A 19,819-nucleotide genomic window follows, 5' to 3' on the forward strand; every position below is an offset into this window, starting at 1 on the left:
ACGTGAAGTGTGTGGCATTTCTAGGAAAATTTATTTATCAAAGTGGCTCCCAGCAGAGAGATCCTACATCAATAACCAAGTAAGAAATGAAAAAGTTATCAAAAAGTGCTCTCTAAATTCAAAGCGCAGGCCCCAGATGGCCTCAGTAAATTCTTCCAGCATTCAAGGATATTATTCACGAGGGTGGAATTATAACTTACTGAAAGGGCCTTTAATTGGGATATTTGGGGTAAACCGGAACTGTCCTATGTAAACCTGGACGAATGTTCATATTACAGTTTCAGCATTTTCTAAGCATACCACAAAAGTCAAATTTCAGAGTTTAAGATACGAAAACGATCTTTATACCAGAACGTCGTGAAGTAGTATGTGCGCGTATGTGTGCTCACATGTACTGCAGATCGATCTTGCTTACGAATATTGATGCAAAACCCTTCAATAAAATACCATCAAATAGAATTTATCAGTCCATTAAATAAATACCACAAGCAAGTAAGGTACATCCCAGGAATGTGACCATAGATCCTTATTCGATCAAAAAAAGGAAAATCTATGTGGTCATCTTTATCAGTGCCAAAAATGCTTTGCTAAAATTCATCATCCATTGATAAATTGATTGTGGCCGTGGTACATGACTGTACACATTTGTCCAAACTCCTTGAACTGTATTCTTTAAAAGGGTGAATTTTATTTTCCTTAAATTTTGCCAAACTTAACTTTTAGAAGAATAAATAAAACCAGTCTATGATAACAACAACAACAACAAAAAGAATACATATCCCTGATTAAAAAGAAATAAAATTAACTTGGTACAGTTTAAATAAGTAGAATTCATTACTTTTGTTGCTTTATTTTAAATACACAGTCTCATGCCAAACCAGCATCGTATTTTGTGAAACACAAAAAGCATTCCCATGGAAGTCAAATGTGTGGTAAGAATGCTCACTTTCGCTGAAATTATAAACCTGACTAGAAAGTACAAGCCAGAGGATAAGAAAAAAAAAATATATATATATATACACACACACACACACACACACACACACACACACACTCTGGCCTGGAAGTTGCAAACCTCCTGTTATTTGTTAGGTATTTGAAATACACACCTGGAGAGTAAAAAATCAACTGAAAAATGATGACGAACAACAGGAGAAGTCAGTAGGCTGTGTGGCCAGTTCTAACTGATGCTGGTGGGGAAAGCGGTGGGAAGAAAAGACGCGGATGCATACGCCATCGACTATGTTACTCTGTTCTTGGCTCATTTTTTTTCAGGGTATCACCCACCATCATGCATAGGCATTGCCTCACACCCGGCCCCTGCAAAGCCTTCTTCCACCTGGAAGACATGACTGTTGTCCTCTCCTAGAGAGCATGCGGCCAGAGATGGGTTGAGTATTAAAAAAAAAATGACAAAGGATGTTATGAAAAGAGAAGAACGACAGTCCTGGGTCATAAGGGCTCACCCTGTGCCAGCCTTTATACTTTTTGGTCAGTATTAGTGTTAGCATTTAATTTTTTTTTTTTTTTTTGATCAATGTTAAAAAAGTGTTAACTCTCTAATTTTTTAAAAAATTGAACATCTGTACAGTGTGGGAGTCCACAGTTTTAGAAATCTGGCGTTTTAACCTCTCGAATAATGAGAGGCTCCAGCAACGAATGTCACCCTTCTCTGCAAGAACAGCATTGGCGGGAACTGAGCTTGGCGGCTTGTCCTGTTTAGATGCCTAGGGGCTTTCTGGTCTGTTGAGTTGCATGCTCTTTATCTTAGTGCTATCGCTCCATCTATCTGTCTGCCCTTAGAAGAATTTCAGTTGGGTCTCCTAGCGTTGGTAAGAAACTCAAGACAGATATCGGACCAACTAGGTTCTTAGTGGTAAAGCAGTGTCTGTAGGAGTCGACTCGTCACTGTGTTGGGAAAAGTGATGAAAGAAGCATTTGCACAAATTGTAAAGTATTTACTTCATTAAACACACAACTTGTTCATACCCAAGCATACATTCCTAATTCCTCCCTCATAGTTTTAAAATGGAAAAGTTGTTATTTTTTAAAAATACCAGATGGAGGGTTCATCTTGGTGGGGAACTGGCCATTGCCCACCTCTTCCTCCACATTCTTCCTTCTGGATTCTGCAGTATGTGCAGAATCCCGTTTGGGCCAGGGTGATGTTTCTGTTCTTTGACACCTCCTTAAGATGAATTGAAACTTTAGGTTTTACACATTCCTGAAGCAAATTAAGTAGGAAAAATGGGACAGCCTTCACTGCCACCTATGCTGTGGGCCTTTTTCCAGCTTATATTCTGTGTCTGGCGGCCAGATCAGTTAAGCATTCTTGAAGCAATGGCATTAATTGCCTTTTGCCTACATTTTCTTGGAAGTAAAGTAGAATTTTTTCGTTGTCAGTCATGGAGCTGGTGAAATATAAGTAGCACTCTGAAACTGTAGCTCTTCTTTACGAAGAAGGATATAATTTCCCCCAGATCTGACTGATCTAAAGCTAAAGGTTACTTTATAGACTTTAAATAAATATTTATAACCTATTCTTGGTGCCCTCAATTCCACTTCATCCACTTCAGGGCTTTTCATCTCAAGTATCTTTTTTTGGGGGGGGGCATCTACATTTTTCTTAACCACTTATCTTTTCTCTGGAGAGGAAAAAAAAGTTTCAGAAAGGCCCATCCTTAAGAACCTTCCCGTGACCCGTCATTGGTGACATTTTATTTGCTTGTTTTCCTCTGTCTACACGAAAGCAGCGGGCACCCAGTCAGAACTTGAAAAACCTTCTCTCAATCTGAATCAGTCACGTTTTCCAAAGCTTAGTCTATTTGGCTACCCCCCGCACCCTGTTTGTTACCACCTCCCCTGGGGCCCAGCTCCTTCCATCTGCTTTTTTTCCTGGACTCCCCCCCCCACCCCCACTCCAGTCTCCCAACCCCCACCAGCGTCCTCTCTCCAAGGTCACCAGGTGTCTCCCAGATGTGAGAATCCCCCACAATCCTTATATTCTTGAGTGTTTCTGCCATGTGTGACAAGTGTCTGATGTCCCATGGCTACCAAGCAGCACTCGTGGGATGTGAGTAGAACTTTTTATTTTTGCCTCTCACTGTAAATTTATGCAATGGGGAAAGGTCTGCTCTTCTGAGTGCAAAACTCAGGGACCTTTCTGCTTACTCTTAGGCAATAAAATGTCCTCCTGTCACTTTAAGTCACTGTCTGCAGCTGGCCTGGATGTTGGGTGCCTTGCAATTTTGCAATTGGCAAAGCCTCCAGCTTCACAAATCAGCTGCTCCCCTCCCTGGGTGGGGGTCTGCTGCCCGCAAAGCCAAAGCCGAGCTGGGGTCCTAAGGAGGGTGTGGTTCTCTCTTCCCCTGCCTTTGGCCATTTTGCCAGGATTCTGACCTCTCTGGGTCAAAATGCAGAGAGGAAGGAAGCCAGGTAATAGAAAAACAAAAATTCTCAAAGCTCTTACTCAACTGGTACTCTTGTAAGGTGGCTTCTCATGCTCCAAGTTAAGCAAGTTAAACCAGACTCTCTTCATAGACTGTCTGTTCTTCCTCTGAGCTGAAAGCAATCTCCTCATCTTCAAAGCTCTTAGTCCATGAGTAAGTACTTCCAAGCTGTGGAGATGCTCTCCCGCCTGCCCCAGTAGTTTCCAGCCTTTGGGGCACATCAGATTCACTTGGGGGAAAAATTTTTTTTAATAAAAATTACACTACCCTGCCCCGGGCCCTATTGGAAAGGATTCTCTGGACTGGGGCTGTGTTGCATTTATTATCAAAATTCCACAGATGATTCTGATGCTCACTGAAGGCTGAGGACACAAGATCGAGCCTATATCATAGTTAATAATTTGCAGCTTCCCTCCTTCCTGGACTCTCACCTTCCCTGGGGTCTTTTGCATCTTTCTCATACCTTCTATAGAACCTTAATCATACCAGACTCGGAGGAAGTGTTTTGTGGCATGAAGAAATTTGAAATCTCAGGGCTCTGGCAGGGAAGCTTTGTTAGCAGTGTTGGTTCCGTGTTCAGATTGAACTGCAGAAAGTTCTAGTGCTCCGTAAATACCTGATGAGTTGCTGGCTGGGTGGTTGGTGCCAGAGAAAGAGCAGTGAGACCGCAATCTAGTTAAATAAGATGTCCAGGTTATGGTTGCAGGATCTCTTTGGAGAAGTTTCATTCGTGTCTGGCTGTGATCTAAGAGTTTCACTCATATTACCTCCGTTAACATTCCCAACAATCAGTTGACAGAGCGACTGACTGTTGTTCTCATTTTTTAGGTAAGAAAACAGAGGCTCAAGGGGGTAAGTAACTTGATCCTCAAGGTCACACATTTGTAAGTTACAGTCACAACGTAAACCTAGGTTCTCGGACTTCAGAGCCCACGTTCTTAAATACTATGTTACAGTACTTTTCGCTCAGAGGAAGTAAAGCTTTAGAGAAATCTGGGGAGGTATTAAGGTTAGCTGCCTCTTCCCTCTTTTCAGTGTGTCTTTCTCTCTCTAGTCTGCCTGCCTATTCTCTTGCCCTGCGGGAGCGTCAATAAAAGAATTTGAGCAAGAGGAAGGGGCTGTAACTACCTTGATGAGATCATTTCAGAGAATTCTCCAGGCAGTGTTGATGCAAACTGGGTAAGATGGGAGCCATCCTAACTGAGCAAGACTCACTGGCGTTATGGCAGGAGGCAGGGAGCGGGGGACAGGGACCCTGTGCTTTAGTCACAAAGGTGGAAGGAAACATCACCAGATGTTAAGGAGGTACAGTGATGAGAGAGAGACAGGAAGGAGAGGAGAGATCTAGAACATGTTGAGTTTTAACTTGGTTGTCTGGGGAGACTGTTGTGTCCCCAGGACTTCATTCTCAGGACTAGGAGATCTGGGGAGGGAAAAGTGAGTTTGTTCATTGGCAAGGTCCTGTGGGGCCTCAAGGGGCAGTGCCTCGTAAATGGCTACAGATTCCAGGCTCGAGATGGGTCAGCAGTATCTAGCAATAGAAATGTGAGAGACATCAGCACATTGGGCGTAGTTAAAACCAGGGAAGTAGATGCCGTTGCTTAGAGAAGGAGTTTGAAGTGAAAGGGGAACCAATGGAGCAAACATCACAAAGCAACCTGTGCAAACGTAATAAAGCATCCTGCTCACCTCTGTCCTGGAGGCCTTCTTGAACTCATAGAAATTACTGGTTCTCTCTGAACCTCAGTGTACTGGCTGGTCAAGTTCGGTATGTGTCATCTTTTTCCCCAAAGATTTATTTATTTGAGGGAGACAAGGGGGTGGGGAAGGGCAGAGGGAGAAAGAGAATCTCAAGCAGACTCCACGCTCAGCACAGAATCCAACGTGGGGCTCGATCTCATGACCCTGAGATCAAGATCTGAGCCGAAATCAAGAGTCAGATGCTCAACCAACTGAGCCACCCAGGTGCCCCTAATGTAGGTCATTTCTGAGGCCTCCTGATCAGAAATTCTGCGATTCTAACCCTTTGCATTGGGTTTCATGACTCCTTTGGGACAATAGAGCATTGATTAATTGCCTGATTTTGTGACCTCACTGGTATCTGTAAGCCCATGCAGGTATATGGAGCCCTCATCTGTCTTTCTGATAAACAGAATGATTACCCTGTACATATCCCATCCCCTGATATTCTTGGAAGATAACCTGGAGCACCATGAATGTGGCAGGTGTGAGAAATGCAAGTGTATTTCTTGAGGGGCAGAAGGTGAGGTGATTAAGAGCTTACCTCTGGACTCCAGTTCCTCTACCACTTACCTGGTTATGTCACCTCAAGCAACTTAACATCTCTAAAACCTTTGTAAAATGAGGACAATAATCCTAGAGTTGGTGTGGGGACTGAACAAGTTTATACACACAGTACTTACTGGTTTTTTAAGTACCTGGCACATGTGTCTTCACCTAATATAAGCCTCTATTATATGATGACAAGAATGATGAAAACATTGGTGGAAAGCATCTTAATTATAAAGGCTGAAGACATCTATCTTAGACTTTTGGTTTTCAAAAGGAGGGGGGAAAGAACAATCTGTACCATTTCCTAATGAGTAGGAACTTTCAGATGGCTAAACTCCATGAGTGGTAAAAACAGACTTCATACTAACAAATGGGACTACTCTTAACATTCAGTTAAGAAATGAGCTAGTGTAATCTAGGAGGAATTAGCTCCCCACCCTTAATATGTGTTCTTTTTGTTGCATTTACTTGTCCTATTTAGCTTGAAGGACAGTGGATAAAAACAGCAGAACAAATCATGAACTGCCCTCTGTCTCAGTATTAAAACTTGCTATCTTCAAGTGTCAGAGTAAAGGACTCTTGGCTGCACAGTGGCCACCCTCTGAAGCCAAAAAAAAATGTCCCTTAAGCATGTTGCTTACCAGTCTTTAGGTCTGGCTTCCAGCTTCTGTGGAACATTTGGCCTGTTCCTCAGAACATCCCTATAGGTGTCAGCTACCTGGAGGGAAAGACACATCTTGAGGAATGGTGACTATTGAAGCTTCTTGAATGGTTCTCCAGTCTGTTCCCCTTTACTTTGCTTGTTTTGTCTGAAAGAGGCTGTGTTCAACTTGTTTATCAGGCATAGCCAAATACGTGTCCCTTTGCATTTTATTAGATTCCAGGAAGGACGGTAGCATGACAGCAGTAATTCAAAACAGGGTTTAAAATGAATAAATAAGAATAAGCCTCTGGGATTAGTCCCAATTGAAAAGTTCGGCAGGACCAGGGAGGGTAGCTGCTGTCTTTGGGGATTAACAAATGGCTTGCTGTTGGGAATAGTATTCACTGATCCAGCCACGTTTTTACTTTACTGACGGCCGTTCTACCCCTGTGGGGTCCATCTCTTCTCAGATTCAGTAAAATTCTTAGAAAGGAAGTTTATTCTTTTTTCTCCTTGTCAGAAACTGTCAACTGCATATGAACCTTTCCATTCATACTTTTTTAAAGATTATTTTATTAATTAATTTATTTGACAGAGAGCACAAGCAGGGGGAGCAGCAGGCAGAGGCAGAGGGAGAAGAAGACTCCCTGCTGAACAGGGAGCCTGATGCGGGGCTCGATCCTAGGACCCAAGGATCATGACTTGAGCCGAAGGCAGTTGCTTAACGACTGAGCCACCCAGGCGCCCCCATTCATACTTTTTTAAACCACAGAATATGTATATCTCTAAAAATTACTACGGTCTCAGGGAAGAAGGTGAAGAGAGAATTTTCTTCCACAAAATCAAACTAAAAGCAAGAAAACAAGGAAGCCCTGGGGTGAGAGGGGTGGAAAGTGGAGAGGACCACTCTCTGATAATGGCACTGAGAATTTTAATACAGAGGAACCTGTTTGTACAGGGCCTTTTAGTGTTTGTAAGGCCTGGTATGGACGCCAGGCCATTTGATCCTCATAAAGACGTTATGTCCCCACTTCATAAATGAGATAAGCCCAGAGAGGTTGACAGACTTGTCTAGGGTCACAGAGCTACAAGTATGAAAGTCTGACTCCAGGTTCGATTCTTTTTTTTTTCTTTTCTTTCTTTTTTCTTTTTTCTTTTTTTTTTTTTTTTGCTTTGGTCCTGCTGTGTACTAATTTGGTGAGCCCTTATACAGGCTTCCAAGACACCCAACTGGAAGGCCCATGTATGTCAATCCAACGAGATTTGTAGCCTTTGCATGTTTTAAAGTTAACTTTATACATTATCCGTAAAGCCGTGAGTTATTTTTTCCTTTTTGCCAGATGGATCAGCCCTGCTAGGGAAAGATGGCAGGCAGAGAGAAGCACATAGCCACAGAAATGGATAGCAGCGATCGCCTTGGTTTATGGCCTAGGAGAAGTTCGATGCCAAAGTGAAGGCACCACAAAATGAACGCTGCCGAAAACATACAAAACCAGTGAGGAATAAATAATATCAACTCATTTTTCTCTGCTATCGAAAGACTTAAGGCAGTAGAGAGTAGGGGCTGGCTGGCTGGCTCTTTTTAGTAAGTTCCCTGATATTCTCCTTTAAGAAAACTGAATAAAGTAACTACAGTTCACATTTATGTGTTGACTTGAACTTTGCTGAGGGCCTAGGCTGTGAGCTTTTTCTGTTTGGGCTTTGAGGCCCCTTTCTACCATTCGGCCCATCTCCGTATGATGGGCGTGGCTCCATGCGAGCAGGCTGATGGCTTTCAGCCGCCATAGAAAATGAACAGTGAGAGGGGTCAGAAGTCCCAGAGTGAACTTCTGCTCTGATTTTTTGATCCTTGCTGTCACTTTAAAGTTTTAAGATTAGATGAAGGATCCTTGAGGGTAAATACCTTAGAGAGGATCTATACTTAGCAGGCTCTCAATAATTGGAAAGCAAATGGCTGATAAGCTTCTGATATCATCTTCTGTTTTTCTTTCATCAGGATAATAATTTCCTTGTGACCAAAATCGTGTCCTTTAGTGCAGTTCTCATGCTTTCCATACGTAATAACAGCCCCCTCTGAGTTCCTTGACTCCGTTTACTATAACTGTTCCATCTCGTGAGTGATGCTGATGAATGATGCTAGGAGGATGTTGTCAACGTTGATTGAACAAATACACAGTTGAGAAAGTCAAAGGTTATGAACTGGGCTTCATTTCCTCCATCATGACTTCTTAGAAATAACTTTGAGGACACTTTGGGAACAGGATCAAGGAGGGCTGGTGGTTCTGTTGGTGATCAGATGGGTATCCAGTGCTTATGTGAGGTGGCTGGAGTCTGTTGGTGTTTATGGCCCCAGTGAAATGTAGCTTGAGGACTCTGTGTGTGTGTGTGTGTGTGTGTGTGTGTGTGTGTGTGTGTGTGTGTGTGTATTTCTGTGTCCATTCTTTGGGCTGGCAAGGCCAGCTAGCTGTTCTTCCACTGATACTGTTGTGTGTCAGAGAGATTTGGAAGGTCAGCATTCCCGTTTTAGACTCATGATTAGTGTTTGAACAGAATATCTTCCTTTCAGTTGAAATATTCTTACTCTCTTCTGTCTTCCATTTACATTTCAAGTTCCCATTCTCTTTTTCTGTATCAATAACATTTTGAAGTCTAATTCTTATATGATGCGGTGTGCACATTTCAAGTATTTAGTTCAATGAATTTTCACGCGTGTGTATTCCTGTGTAACCAGCACCCAGATCAGGAGATGGAACATTTCCTGTGCCCCTCCCAGTCACTTGTCCCAAGGGTTAACCAGTATTGTGACTTTACCACCATACATTGATTTGAGCTGTTCTTGAACTTCATAAAAATGGAGTCACAGAGTATGTAACTCTTCTGTGTTTGATTTCTTTCTTGCAACATTATCCTGAAGTTCGTTCATGTTGTTGAATAATTCCATTGTATAATTCATTCACCCATTCAACTGTTTATGGACATTTGGGTTGTTCCCAGTTAGGGGCTATTACAATAATAATGCAAGAAACATTCTTGGCCATGTCTTTTAGGACACATAAGCATGCATTTCTCTTGGGTATACACCCAGGAGTGGAATTGCTGAACCATAGAGCATACATATATTTTCTTCTCGTAGGTACTGCCATTTTTCCTAAGTGGTTGAATTAGTTGATGCTGCTAAGTTCCTATACCATGAAAGTCCAGTTTTCTGCTGCGGTATTTTTATTCTAGATTGGTGATGCTAGTTACTGTGGGGCGTTGAGATATTTGTCAGTCCGTTAAGAGTGTACATATACACACACATGTTTGTATTTCACATTCATATGGATGGATTCAGAGGTAGATGTTTGCCCTTGCCATATGCTTGGGGGTTTAATAGTGAAAAACTGGCCCTAGGAATTAAAAGGAAACTGTCTGTTAGCTTCAGAAAATGTAATATTCATCACAGTAAAGCTTAACTATTGAATAGATGTCTGCTTTTATGACTCAGGAGTGAGCGTGAATATCAGCTGTCTAAGTGTGGTATTTAATTCATACCCAGAGTGAAACCAGAAGGATGAATTGACTCAGGGACAATCTCCTGAATCCTGCCTCTGGCATTATTCATTTGCAACAGGCTGAATTGCAATTTGTAGCTGCTGTTTTCTCTCATTTGTCCTTTATTCCTTTGAGAGGAAGCAGTAACTAAATATATTAAACACTGCTTAGAATCCTCAGCACTGAGCATTTTGATTCTATCAAGAGTGTATCTGCATATGGTTGAAAAGGAGTGGAAACGTAAGGCTCCAGTTTCCTAGTTCACCTAACGGTTCATTCAGGTGATCGACCTGTGTAGTCTGGACGGCACTTTCATAATCTCGATAAAAGAAAAGGAATTGTCAAAGTAAGAAGTACTTAGAATCAATGTAGAAAAGCCTGTTAAGCTGGATTTTGCAATAACAGAGTTTTCTCCCGTTCTGGACAAAGCTCTGCTAGTCCATTCAGTCCTCGATCACTCATTTGCACAGTGATTCAGCTGCTTACTGAGTCCTATGTACTAGGCCCCGGTCTGGATACCAGGCACACAGCAGGAAACAAAGCAAAGGCCTTGTTCTTACGGAGCTGACCTTCTTGAGCATAAGAGGCAAGGACACTATATACACATACAGGTCATTTGGTGCTCTAGGAAAATAAAGATGGTGTAAGGGGCATGGGAATGAGTGTAGGTTTGGCGTCGGAAACTGCCGTTGCTTTTTATAAGGGTAGGTTGGGGAAAGCCTCTCAATCAATGACATTTGTGTAGAGACCTGAAGGGTTAGAGCATGTGGACATCCACTGGAAGAAGAGTAAGCCAGGTGGAAGGGGGAGCATGCCTAGTGGGCTGAAGGACAGGAAGGGGCCTCTGCAGTTGTAGGGAAGGCAGTGAGGGGGATAGGATCTGGAGGTGGGGTCAGAGGGACAGCAGGGACCCAGATCAGATAGGGCTCTACAGACCGTTGTAATGACATTGACTTTTTCTCTAAGTGGGAATCCACTGAGAGGTTCTATTCAAGTCTTCCCTTCAAGGATTACCTTGAAGACTGGTTGGAGAACTGACTTATAGAGACAGGGGTGGAAGCAAGGAAATGAGTGAAGATTGCTAATAGGCGTGTGCAGGCAAGAACCGAAGGGTGCAGATGTTTGATTTTGTGGACCTACCACCATCTCTGTGCTTTATTAATAAAGATAATAATTGTACTTATCCAGACATAGATGAACAATGTTGGCGCATTTGAGCCAAATTAGTAATAATTTCATAATACGCAAATCAGCAATATGCTGTGGCTATTAAAATTTCTGGAATTAATGCTTTGTTCTATTTATCTAATGTTAATTTTCTTCTGAAAGCTCTTCATTTGCAACAGGCAAATTTTCTTTTGAAAATTTTCTTCTGAAAGCTCTTCCTCTTCTGTCTCCTGTTTTTATTCAATAATGTACCATTCTTTCAGCCACTCATGCTTGAACTTGTCATTTGTGATGCCTCTCTCTTCATCCTCCATCAACACAGGGAGTCAGGTGCTGTTGTTACCTTCCTGTCTCTCAAATCCATCTCCTTTTTCTGCCATTCCCAACTTGAGCTTAGACCTAGCTTTTGTCTCACAGCCATCAGATTCTCCTTCTCTAATCCATGGGAAAGGCAGCATAAACAGTGTAGGTTTTGAAGTGGGACCTTGATTCAGATTGGTTCATCTTTTTATTCTTCCATGTATGTGTAGGGCCTTTTGCAATTTTTTAAAAAGATTTATTTATTTGGGGAGGAGGAGCAAAAGGAGTGGGAGAGGGAGTCCTAAGCAGACTCCGCAATGAGCACACAGGGCTCAGTCCCACGACCCTGAGTTCATGACCTGAGCCAAAACCAAGAGTCGGATGCTTAACTGACTGTGCCACCCGGGCGCCCTCCCCCCCCCCCTTTTGCAATTTTTGAACCTCAGGTGTCCCTCTGTAGAATGAGCGTAACAATATCTAATTTACAGGATGGCAATGAGGATTAAGTAGGACTATGGAGTGTTTAAAGTGTCTGGCAGGTCATAGGTCTTTGTTATTTCCCTTCCGTTCTTCCACTTCACTCCATCCTTGAGCTGCCTGGCAGGTCCTAAAGTATAGTTCTCTTGTCAGAAATCTTCCATTGTTTGCTGTTGCCTCACATGTTAAGTCTGAGCCCTTTTGCCTGGCATTCAGAGCCCTGGTTCTCTCACTCTAACTTCCAAGTTTTTCCCCATTACTGTTCTTCTCTGCATACATCATGTATTAGCAAATTCACTATTTTATTATCATGCCACCACTTCTATATGAAAATCTCATCACTCTATAAAAATTCTATCCTTCAAGTCCTGTCTCAAGTACTATTGCCTTCACAAAGCTCACAATCTGGAAGTGGCTTCTCTGAGTTCTAAAACATCATTGCATTTGGAAGAGAGAACGTGGTTCCCAGTCTCTGGAGCCAGAAAGCTCAGATTCTGCTCTTTACTCTCATCCTGGTGACGTTGCTTCATTTCTGCATCTTAGTTTCCCCTGCAAAATGAGGACAGTACCTCCTTGATAGTGTGGTTGTGAGGACGTAAGTAAGGTACTACACGTGAAGCACTTTGAATAGTGTCTGACACTTGGAAAGCTTAAATCAATTTCTATATATTTATACGCATAAATAATCAACATTATTATATCATTAGGACCTGTATTTTACAGGGAATTCAAATGAAACGCTCTTTTGATATACAGTGGCGAAAGAGGCATAGACTAGGAAAAAGAGAGCTGGATTCTAGTACTGGTTCCCACTACTAAACAAGCTGTAGGATACTGAATATGTCACTTAGCCTCTCTGAGCCTTACTTTCGTCAACTGCAAAAAGAGAAGGACAAACAAAAATCACTAAGCTTGCTTTCAGTTCAGACAGCCACATGGATATCTGATAACCACCTGCAACTCACATCGCCCAAAACAGAACTCTTAATTTCCACTTTTTGGAAAACCATTCCTTCCCTCTCTCTAAATAATGCCATCTCTCCCTCTAAATAATGCCATCTCTCCAGTGTTAAGAAACCTAGGTGTTGCCTTTGAATTGTCTATTCCTTTCATCATCTAAGTCGAATCCATCTGCATACCCTATTGGTTCTACTTCCAATAGGAAGATTCCATCTACTTCTCCCTGTCACTGCTGCTACAGCCCTCGCCCAGTCATCTGTCTCTACTGTTGCTGTAAGGTTCCTGATCCGCCTCTCTGCTTCCACTCTTGCTGGCTTTCAGCCTCATTTCCACCGAGCCAAAGCGATATTTAAAACCTAAACCAGATAATATTACTCTCCTGCTTTAAACTCCCTAGTGGCTTTTCATTGTACTTAGGATGAGATCCAAACTTTTCTGTCCTCACACCACTCTCCTCCTTATGCGTCAGCTGCCCTTTTTTCTTTTCATGCCAGATCACCAGCCTCACGTCTGCCTAGGGCTTTATGAGCACGTGCTATTTTCTATGCTTAAAACATTCATCCCCCAGATGTCAACATGACTCGCTTCTTGTAGTTCGATCTCAGCTCTAATTGCCCCGTCCCTTCTGTCAGTAGTGCTCTTTCACACCATCCTATTTTTCCTAAGGTTTACCACTATCTGAAAATAGCTCATTTATCTCTTTCCCTTCAGTAGAAGTTAAATGCCCTCATATTAGGGCCTTTTTCATAGCAATGCTTAGTACATAGAAAAAAAAACTTAATACATGAATAAATATAAACCCATTTTAATGAGGTTTCAAAGTTTGTATTAATTACATGAGATAAGTATTGTCTTTATTTTTAAAGCATGAAGCCCTATTGCTTTTTCCCTTCGTTTAATCCCTCATACTGAATGAAGATTATTGAGCACTGTACTCTTCTTCTCTCCCACACTAACACCTCAGTGCAAATTACCATCTCCTCTGGCCTAGGAGACTTTGTCCCCTCTGGTCTTTTTCCTGTAGGTTCTAATCTCCCTACGATCTTTTCTCCAGACAGCAGGCAGACAGCAGGCAGCAGGCTTTGCTCTCGCTGTTATACCCGTGCTTGAGTTTTCATTGTTCTCAGGATAAAGGCCAGAATCTGCCGGGGTCCACCACCTCACGTCAGGCCAGCCCTCACTCTCCACTGCAGGCCACACTCCCTCCCTCACCTCCTGGTTCCCGCCTGCCACCACGCTGGTGGCCCTAGCTTCCCGCTTCCCTGACGGTTCACTACCCCGCACCCATTTTGTCTCCTTCGGATCTCAGGATATGGTCCCTTCCTCAGGGAAGCCCTCCCTGATTAGGCCAAGCTCCACTCCCCTTCATACAGCCCCATATCACCAGCGGCCTCTCAGAGCTCTCGTTTTATAAACGCATACTTGGGAATATGGTAACCTTATTAACACGCGTACGGCGAGCTTGCAGCTCAATAGCTAATTGCGGAAGAAATGGACGGAATAGCCGCCCAACCACTCCTCGCCCCTCCCCCTAGGGCTGCGGGGCGGCTATTACGCATTAAGCAGGCGCCGCGGGGAGAGAAATCTCACAGCGCCTGCGCGAGAGGGCACGCATGCGCAAAAGGACGAGCCCGCTGACAGATTCGCGGCGGCTGCGGCGGCGGTGGCCCTGGCCCTGGACTGCGGGGAATGGGAGTCCTAGGTCTTTGAGCGCCGCCCCCGCCTCCCTGCCCCCGACATGGCTCAGGAGAAGATGGAGCTAGACCTGGAGTTGCCTCCGGGTACTGGCGGGAGCCCGACGGAGGGCGGCGGCAGTGGCGCCGGCGGGGGCCTCAGGAGGTCTAACAGCGCCCCCCTGATCCACGGCCTCAGTGACACTTCGCCGGTGTTCCAGGCCGAGGCGCCAAGCGCCAGGCGGAACAGCACAACGTTCCCGAACCGCCACGGCCTGCTACTGCCAGCCTCACCCGTCCGCATGCACAGCAGCCGCTTGCACCAGATCAAACAGGAGGAGGGCATGGACTTGATCAACCGAGAGACCGTCCACGAGCGCGAGGTGCAGAACGCAATGCAGATAAGCCACTCCTGGGAGGAAAGTTTCAGCCTGAGTGACAACGACGTGGAGAAGTCCGCCTCCCCGAAGCGCATCGATTTCATTCCGGTGTCACCAGCACCGTCACCCACCCGGGGGATTGGGAAGCAGTGTTTTTCACCATCCTTGCAAAGTTTTGTGAGTAGCAATGGATTGCCTCCAAGTCCTATTCCCAGCCCAACGACTCGATTTACTACCCGGAGAAGCCAGAGTCCCATCAATTGCATTAGACCAAGTGTTCTTGGACCATTGAAAAGAAAATGTGAAATGGAAACTGAATATCAGCCAAAGAGATTTTTCCAGGGCATCACCAACATGCTTTCTTCTGACGTTGCACAGCTGTCAGATCCTGGTGTGTGTGTATCGTCTGATACCCTTGATGGAAACAGCAGCAGTGCCGGATCTTCTTGTAACTCACCAGCGAAAGTCAGCACTACCACCGACTCTCCTGTGTCGCCTGCCCAAGCGGCCTCTCCATTTATTCCAGTAGATGAACTTTCATCGAAGTGATTCACCCACCCATCCCGAGACTCGGGTTTTTTTTTGTTGTTGTTTTTGTTTTGCAATGGAGAGAAAAATCAAGTTGGAGCAAGCACTGAACTTTGTCAATTAATTTGAGGCTATTTCCTATTTGACCCTTTTCCTTTTTTTGGAATTTCCTGAAATGTTGTTACTCTAGAGAACTTTTATGTCAGGTTCCTGCGGATGCCCTTGAATTCAGTGTAGTAATATTTTCAGACGTTTTCCAATAAGTGTGTTGAAGCATACGTCTTTATGCTGCTAATATGTTTAAATACATATGTTATCCCTTGATTTTTTAAAATAATTGAGAGCTCTATTTATTTATGGGATTATTAAGTTCTGATGCAAATATAAATGTTGAATTAATCAGCATAGTAAACTGTTGTTTTAAAATTCCATATTTCATGCCCACACTAATTTTTAATGTTATTTTTCAGTGATTGCTAATTTCTATTTGACGAAGAATAACTTAGCTATTTACAGCAATTTTTAAAAATGTTAGTTATAACATATCAATCCAGTGGTTGTCTATTTTATCCAGGAGTCCTTGGATATTTAAATTTCTGGGTACACAAGTGGCTGGGAGGGGGAATGATAAAAGAACAAAATATAAAAGTTTGCAACAAATCTTTTTAAATTAACTATATAAAAGTAAACATTTAAACACATTTTCTAATGAAATTTTAATAGTAATTCTAATGAGTCATGCAAATATAACTACAGAAAAGTTTAAAAAAAATTTTTTTTAAAACCAGAAAGTGCATTCTCTTGGGTATAATCCTGAAGGGAAATGGGACAGTGCCTTGCAGTCTTAGCCCACTGTACATAGGCTGAGATCAGGTTCTTTGTACCACTGCAAACTTAAAAGTTTTTCAAATGTAGAAAATGTGGGAAGCCCTGTTGAACTTCACCAGAGCACCCAGGCAGATACAAGTCTCTCAATCATTGATATGCTTTAAAATATCCAATTGTGCCTCAGTGAAAATCCTTGCCAACAAGGAGCGAAAGCAACTTTTGGCTGCTTTTCTGCTCTGCCCATCTGTCACCTTCCTGGTTTTCCCTGGCTCAGGAAGGAAGCAGCTGTTTCCTTGCCAACAGGTCCTTCCTCTCCACCTCCCACCAAACTAGGGCACCATCGGTTAGACAGAGGTACAGTGTGACTTGGATTTCTGACAGTGAACAACAACAGAACTGTGGAATTGTTGCAGGAACCTGTGTAGTTAAAGCTACAGCTGGAGTTGACTGCTTTGGGGACGCCAGTTGATTAAGGGTCAGTGATTTGCAAGAGAAAATCAGTGGAGAGTCACATAGGTAAATCATTATTTAACTTAGGTTTTGTTAAAGGTGGAATTGTGAAATGTTCTTTTCTTTGCCTTTTACAACTAAGACAAAATATGAAAATATTTAATATCAAATGTTTTTATATTATACTTCCTATATCTTCCTTTACTAGGTAGATAGAAAGAATGGCAGACAAAAGGGGAAGGGGAAGAAATAAAAGAGAGACCAAGACAAAAAGCTCGGGCTTTCTAAGTTACTGCTTACAGAGACTTTAACAATTATGTGGAATTTTTACAACTATGAGAATAAATGGAACTGGTCAACTTTTGAAAGTTGCCTTAAGAATTCAATGAAATTATGTCGAGGGTAAGATTGTGTCCGTAGGCTGAAAATTATCTGTTCTGGGTAATAGTTCACGTGCTCCAGTCCTGACATTGTTCCTCCAATTCAAACCTGTATATCCAACTTCCTGTTGGGTACCTTGACCTGCTTCCAGAGGTGGTTTAACCTTAGCATCTCCAAAACAAAATTTAGTATCTTCTCATTGAACCTGTTCTTGATTACCTAAATTGATGTCCTCACTATCTGATTTTCTAAACTAGAAACCATGGGAAGTGTTTTTTACTTTCCCTTTTCCCTATCACATCTAGCATAATCACTAAGTCCTGTCTACTGAAGTGAATCTCAGACCTCTCCCCTTTGTTTCAACTGTTGCCTCTGATTAAACTTAGGTTCCAGCCTAAGTGATCTCGCCCATTTTCCCACCTCCCTTCTGGCCTAGTCTTCACCCTGCTTCTAAAATGATCTTTCTGAAATATAAACTTGATTGTTTTTTTCACCCTCCTGCTTGAAAACTTTATGTGCTTCCCCATTTCCCACAGCGTAGGGAATGCTTTCTGTAGCCTGGCATATAGTAAGTTCCTTCACGAACTGGGCATACTGTAAAACAGCTCTACAGCTCTGCTCATCCTATCCCAACATACATCCTTCCTTCTTACTCTGCAAACACTAGGCTACTTGATATTCTTTAAATATGCCATGTACTTTCATGTGTTTGTGCCTTTGGATGGATTGTTTCTTCCCCCCAAAATGCCATTCCTGTCCTTTTCAGCCAGGCAAATGCTTTGTTTCTTTTTTATTGCATGTTAATTTAACTATGAAAGAATGTATACCTGCTGATTATAAAAGTATTTAAACAATGCAGATATCTATATAGTAAAAAATGAAAGTCTGCCTTTTACTATGTAAAATTCATCTTCCCTTCCCATTGGTAATTTCTGTTAATTCGGTATATATTGTACAAGATGTTTTACTTCTCACTTCCATGTATATATGTATATAAATTCAGGAAACCAACATGTCCTTGACATCTCTCTTCCTTTTCTTTCTCCCATATCTTCCCCAAGTCTTAGTGATTTTCTCTTCCGGAATCTATGACCTTGTTTTCATTTCCACTCATTCTGACCCAGGCTACCATTCATTTCCCTCTGAGACTTCCAAAGTAGCCTAATTCCCACTTGTCCCTCTCACATGCTCTGGTAAGCTGTCCATTCATTCTCCATACAGTAACTAAAGTAATCCTTTTAAAATTGCATATCTGATCCTTCCATCGCCCAGCTTAAGGCTTCTCATTTGCTTCCTGTTATGTTTACAGTGTACCAAAATATATTCTGGCCCAGGAGGCCCTGGGGGATCTGACCCTTGCCCATCCCTCCCCTTGTTTTCTGTACCCCACCCTCACTGGCTTGCTTTCTTCTCATTAAATACATGATCTTCTCTCCCATTTTAGGTCCTTTTGCCAGATCCTTTTCTCTGAAGGTATAGGGAAACCTTTATTTCCGTGAGCTTATTTTTCTATATAGGTGGTAAATTTTACATCAGATGAGGCTCTAAGAGTTTATATAGACCGTGTACATTATCATATTATTGTTCGTAACTTTAGTCCTTACTTTGTAAGGGCTTAACTCATGTGAGAACTACCTTTCGAAAAACATTTGTAAGGTATTAGTATTGCTAAACTATAAACTTTGTGCTGGAAGTCCCCCAAGCACATCAACGTTTAGTTAAAGTACAGTCTGTCATATATAACAAGCCTGTGTGGTATATTTTCCTTTATTGTGTTCGTTAAAAACACTACGAAAATGGAAAAAATCATGGTCACCAAATCGGCGGCTGCTGGATGTCAGAACCTTTAAGCATACTTCAAAGATGGATTGTTATCAAGAATAACCTGTATCAGGATGCCTTCCAGTGATTTAGATTTATTATGTTAGTTCAGCTGCTTACACACCTACAGCAAGAAACCACTCTTAGATATTTGGCAGTAAGAGGGGGAAGGTGTCAATGTTTATGAGGGAAACAGGACGAAGAAATTTTTTTTTCTTATGGCCATATTTATAAAGCAGTAGAAAACGTTGGACGATCCAAGAGAGAGGCGGGAGATGGGAATAATTGTCGCAACAACAAACCAAGGAATGTGATGTAACCTGCATTTCCTGGGTAGCATCAGTGAATAGAAGAGAGAGTAAGCCGGAGAAAGAACGTCTGGAGGCATTTTTTTTTTTCTTCAAAAGCAGTAAGGAGAGGGGCAAAGCCTTGAACAAAGATAGTACATGTTGAGTTGATTTGCTGTTGCACGACTAGATAGGTGTGGAGGAAGGTGTATGAAAAGTGGAAAGGATTTGTATCTGATTGCTTCTATTTTCCAATTATCAAGTAGTCTAGTATATTTGAGGGTGGGCGGGAGTAGAGTTAGAAGCTTGAGTGAAAGAAAGATTTAATGTTGCCTTATGAAAATCTGTAAAGCAGTGACTCAGGGTCAAGAGGAAGGTTGACTAGGCCTCACTGGATTCCAGGTTGCAGTTGGATGGCAGGTGCAAAAGAAGTAGATTGGATTGACCTAGGTTTAAGAATTCATTAAGTAGATCCTAGGTTGAGTCCGGTGTATGAAGCAATTAACAATTCTGCTAAAAGTGTAGCTGAGTTATGGGCCAAGGCCTTGAGGATGGTGAGAGAAGTCAGCAGTGGGTGATGGACAAGGCCCCGTTTCTCAAGGCCTTGCGATCAGCTGTGACAAAGTATACAGAGAATTGGATCTCTTGC

At 42.5% G+C, this 19,819-nt stretch overlaps 2 protein-coding genes across 3 annotated transcripts in view; both read left to right on the forward strand.

Moving 5' to 3' along the window:
- Positions 1-19,819, forward strand: part of PIP5K1B (phosphatidylinositol-4-phosphate 5-kinase type 1 beta) — a 294,224-nt gene that overhangs the window by 59,181 nt on the left and 215,224 nt on the right. The gene's annotated exons all lie outside the window — the stretch shown is intronic.
- Positions 13,683-18,073, forward strand: PABIR1 (PP2A Aalpha (PPP2R1A) and B55A (PPP2R2A) interacting phosphatase regulator 1). The gene has a single exon (XM_026519330.4). The coding sequence runs from the start codon at positions 14,561-14,563 to the stop codon at positions 15,422-15,424; it is 864 nt and encodes a 287-aa protein (XP_026375115.2). The 5' UTR covers positions 13,683-14,560; the 3' UTR covers positions 15,425-18,073.

The sequence above is a fragment of the Ursus arctos genome, unplaced genomic scaffold, assembly GCF_023065955.2.
Source record: "Ursus arctos isolate Adak ecotype North America unplaced genomic scaffold, UrsArc2.0 scaffold_33, whole genome shotgun sequence".
Lineage (NCBI taxonomy): Eukaryota > Metazoa > Chordata > Mammalia > Carnivora > Ursidae > Ursus > Ursus arctos.

Excerpts from the sequence above, each read along its gene's own strand:
- PABIR1 (XM_026519330.4), top strand. The coding sequence starts at position 14,561 with ATGGCTCAGGAGAAGATGGAGCTAGACCTGGAGTTGCCTCCGGGTACT.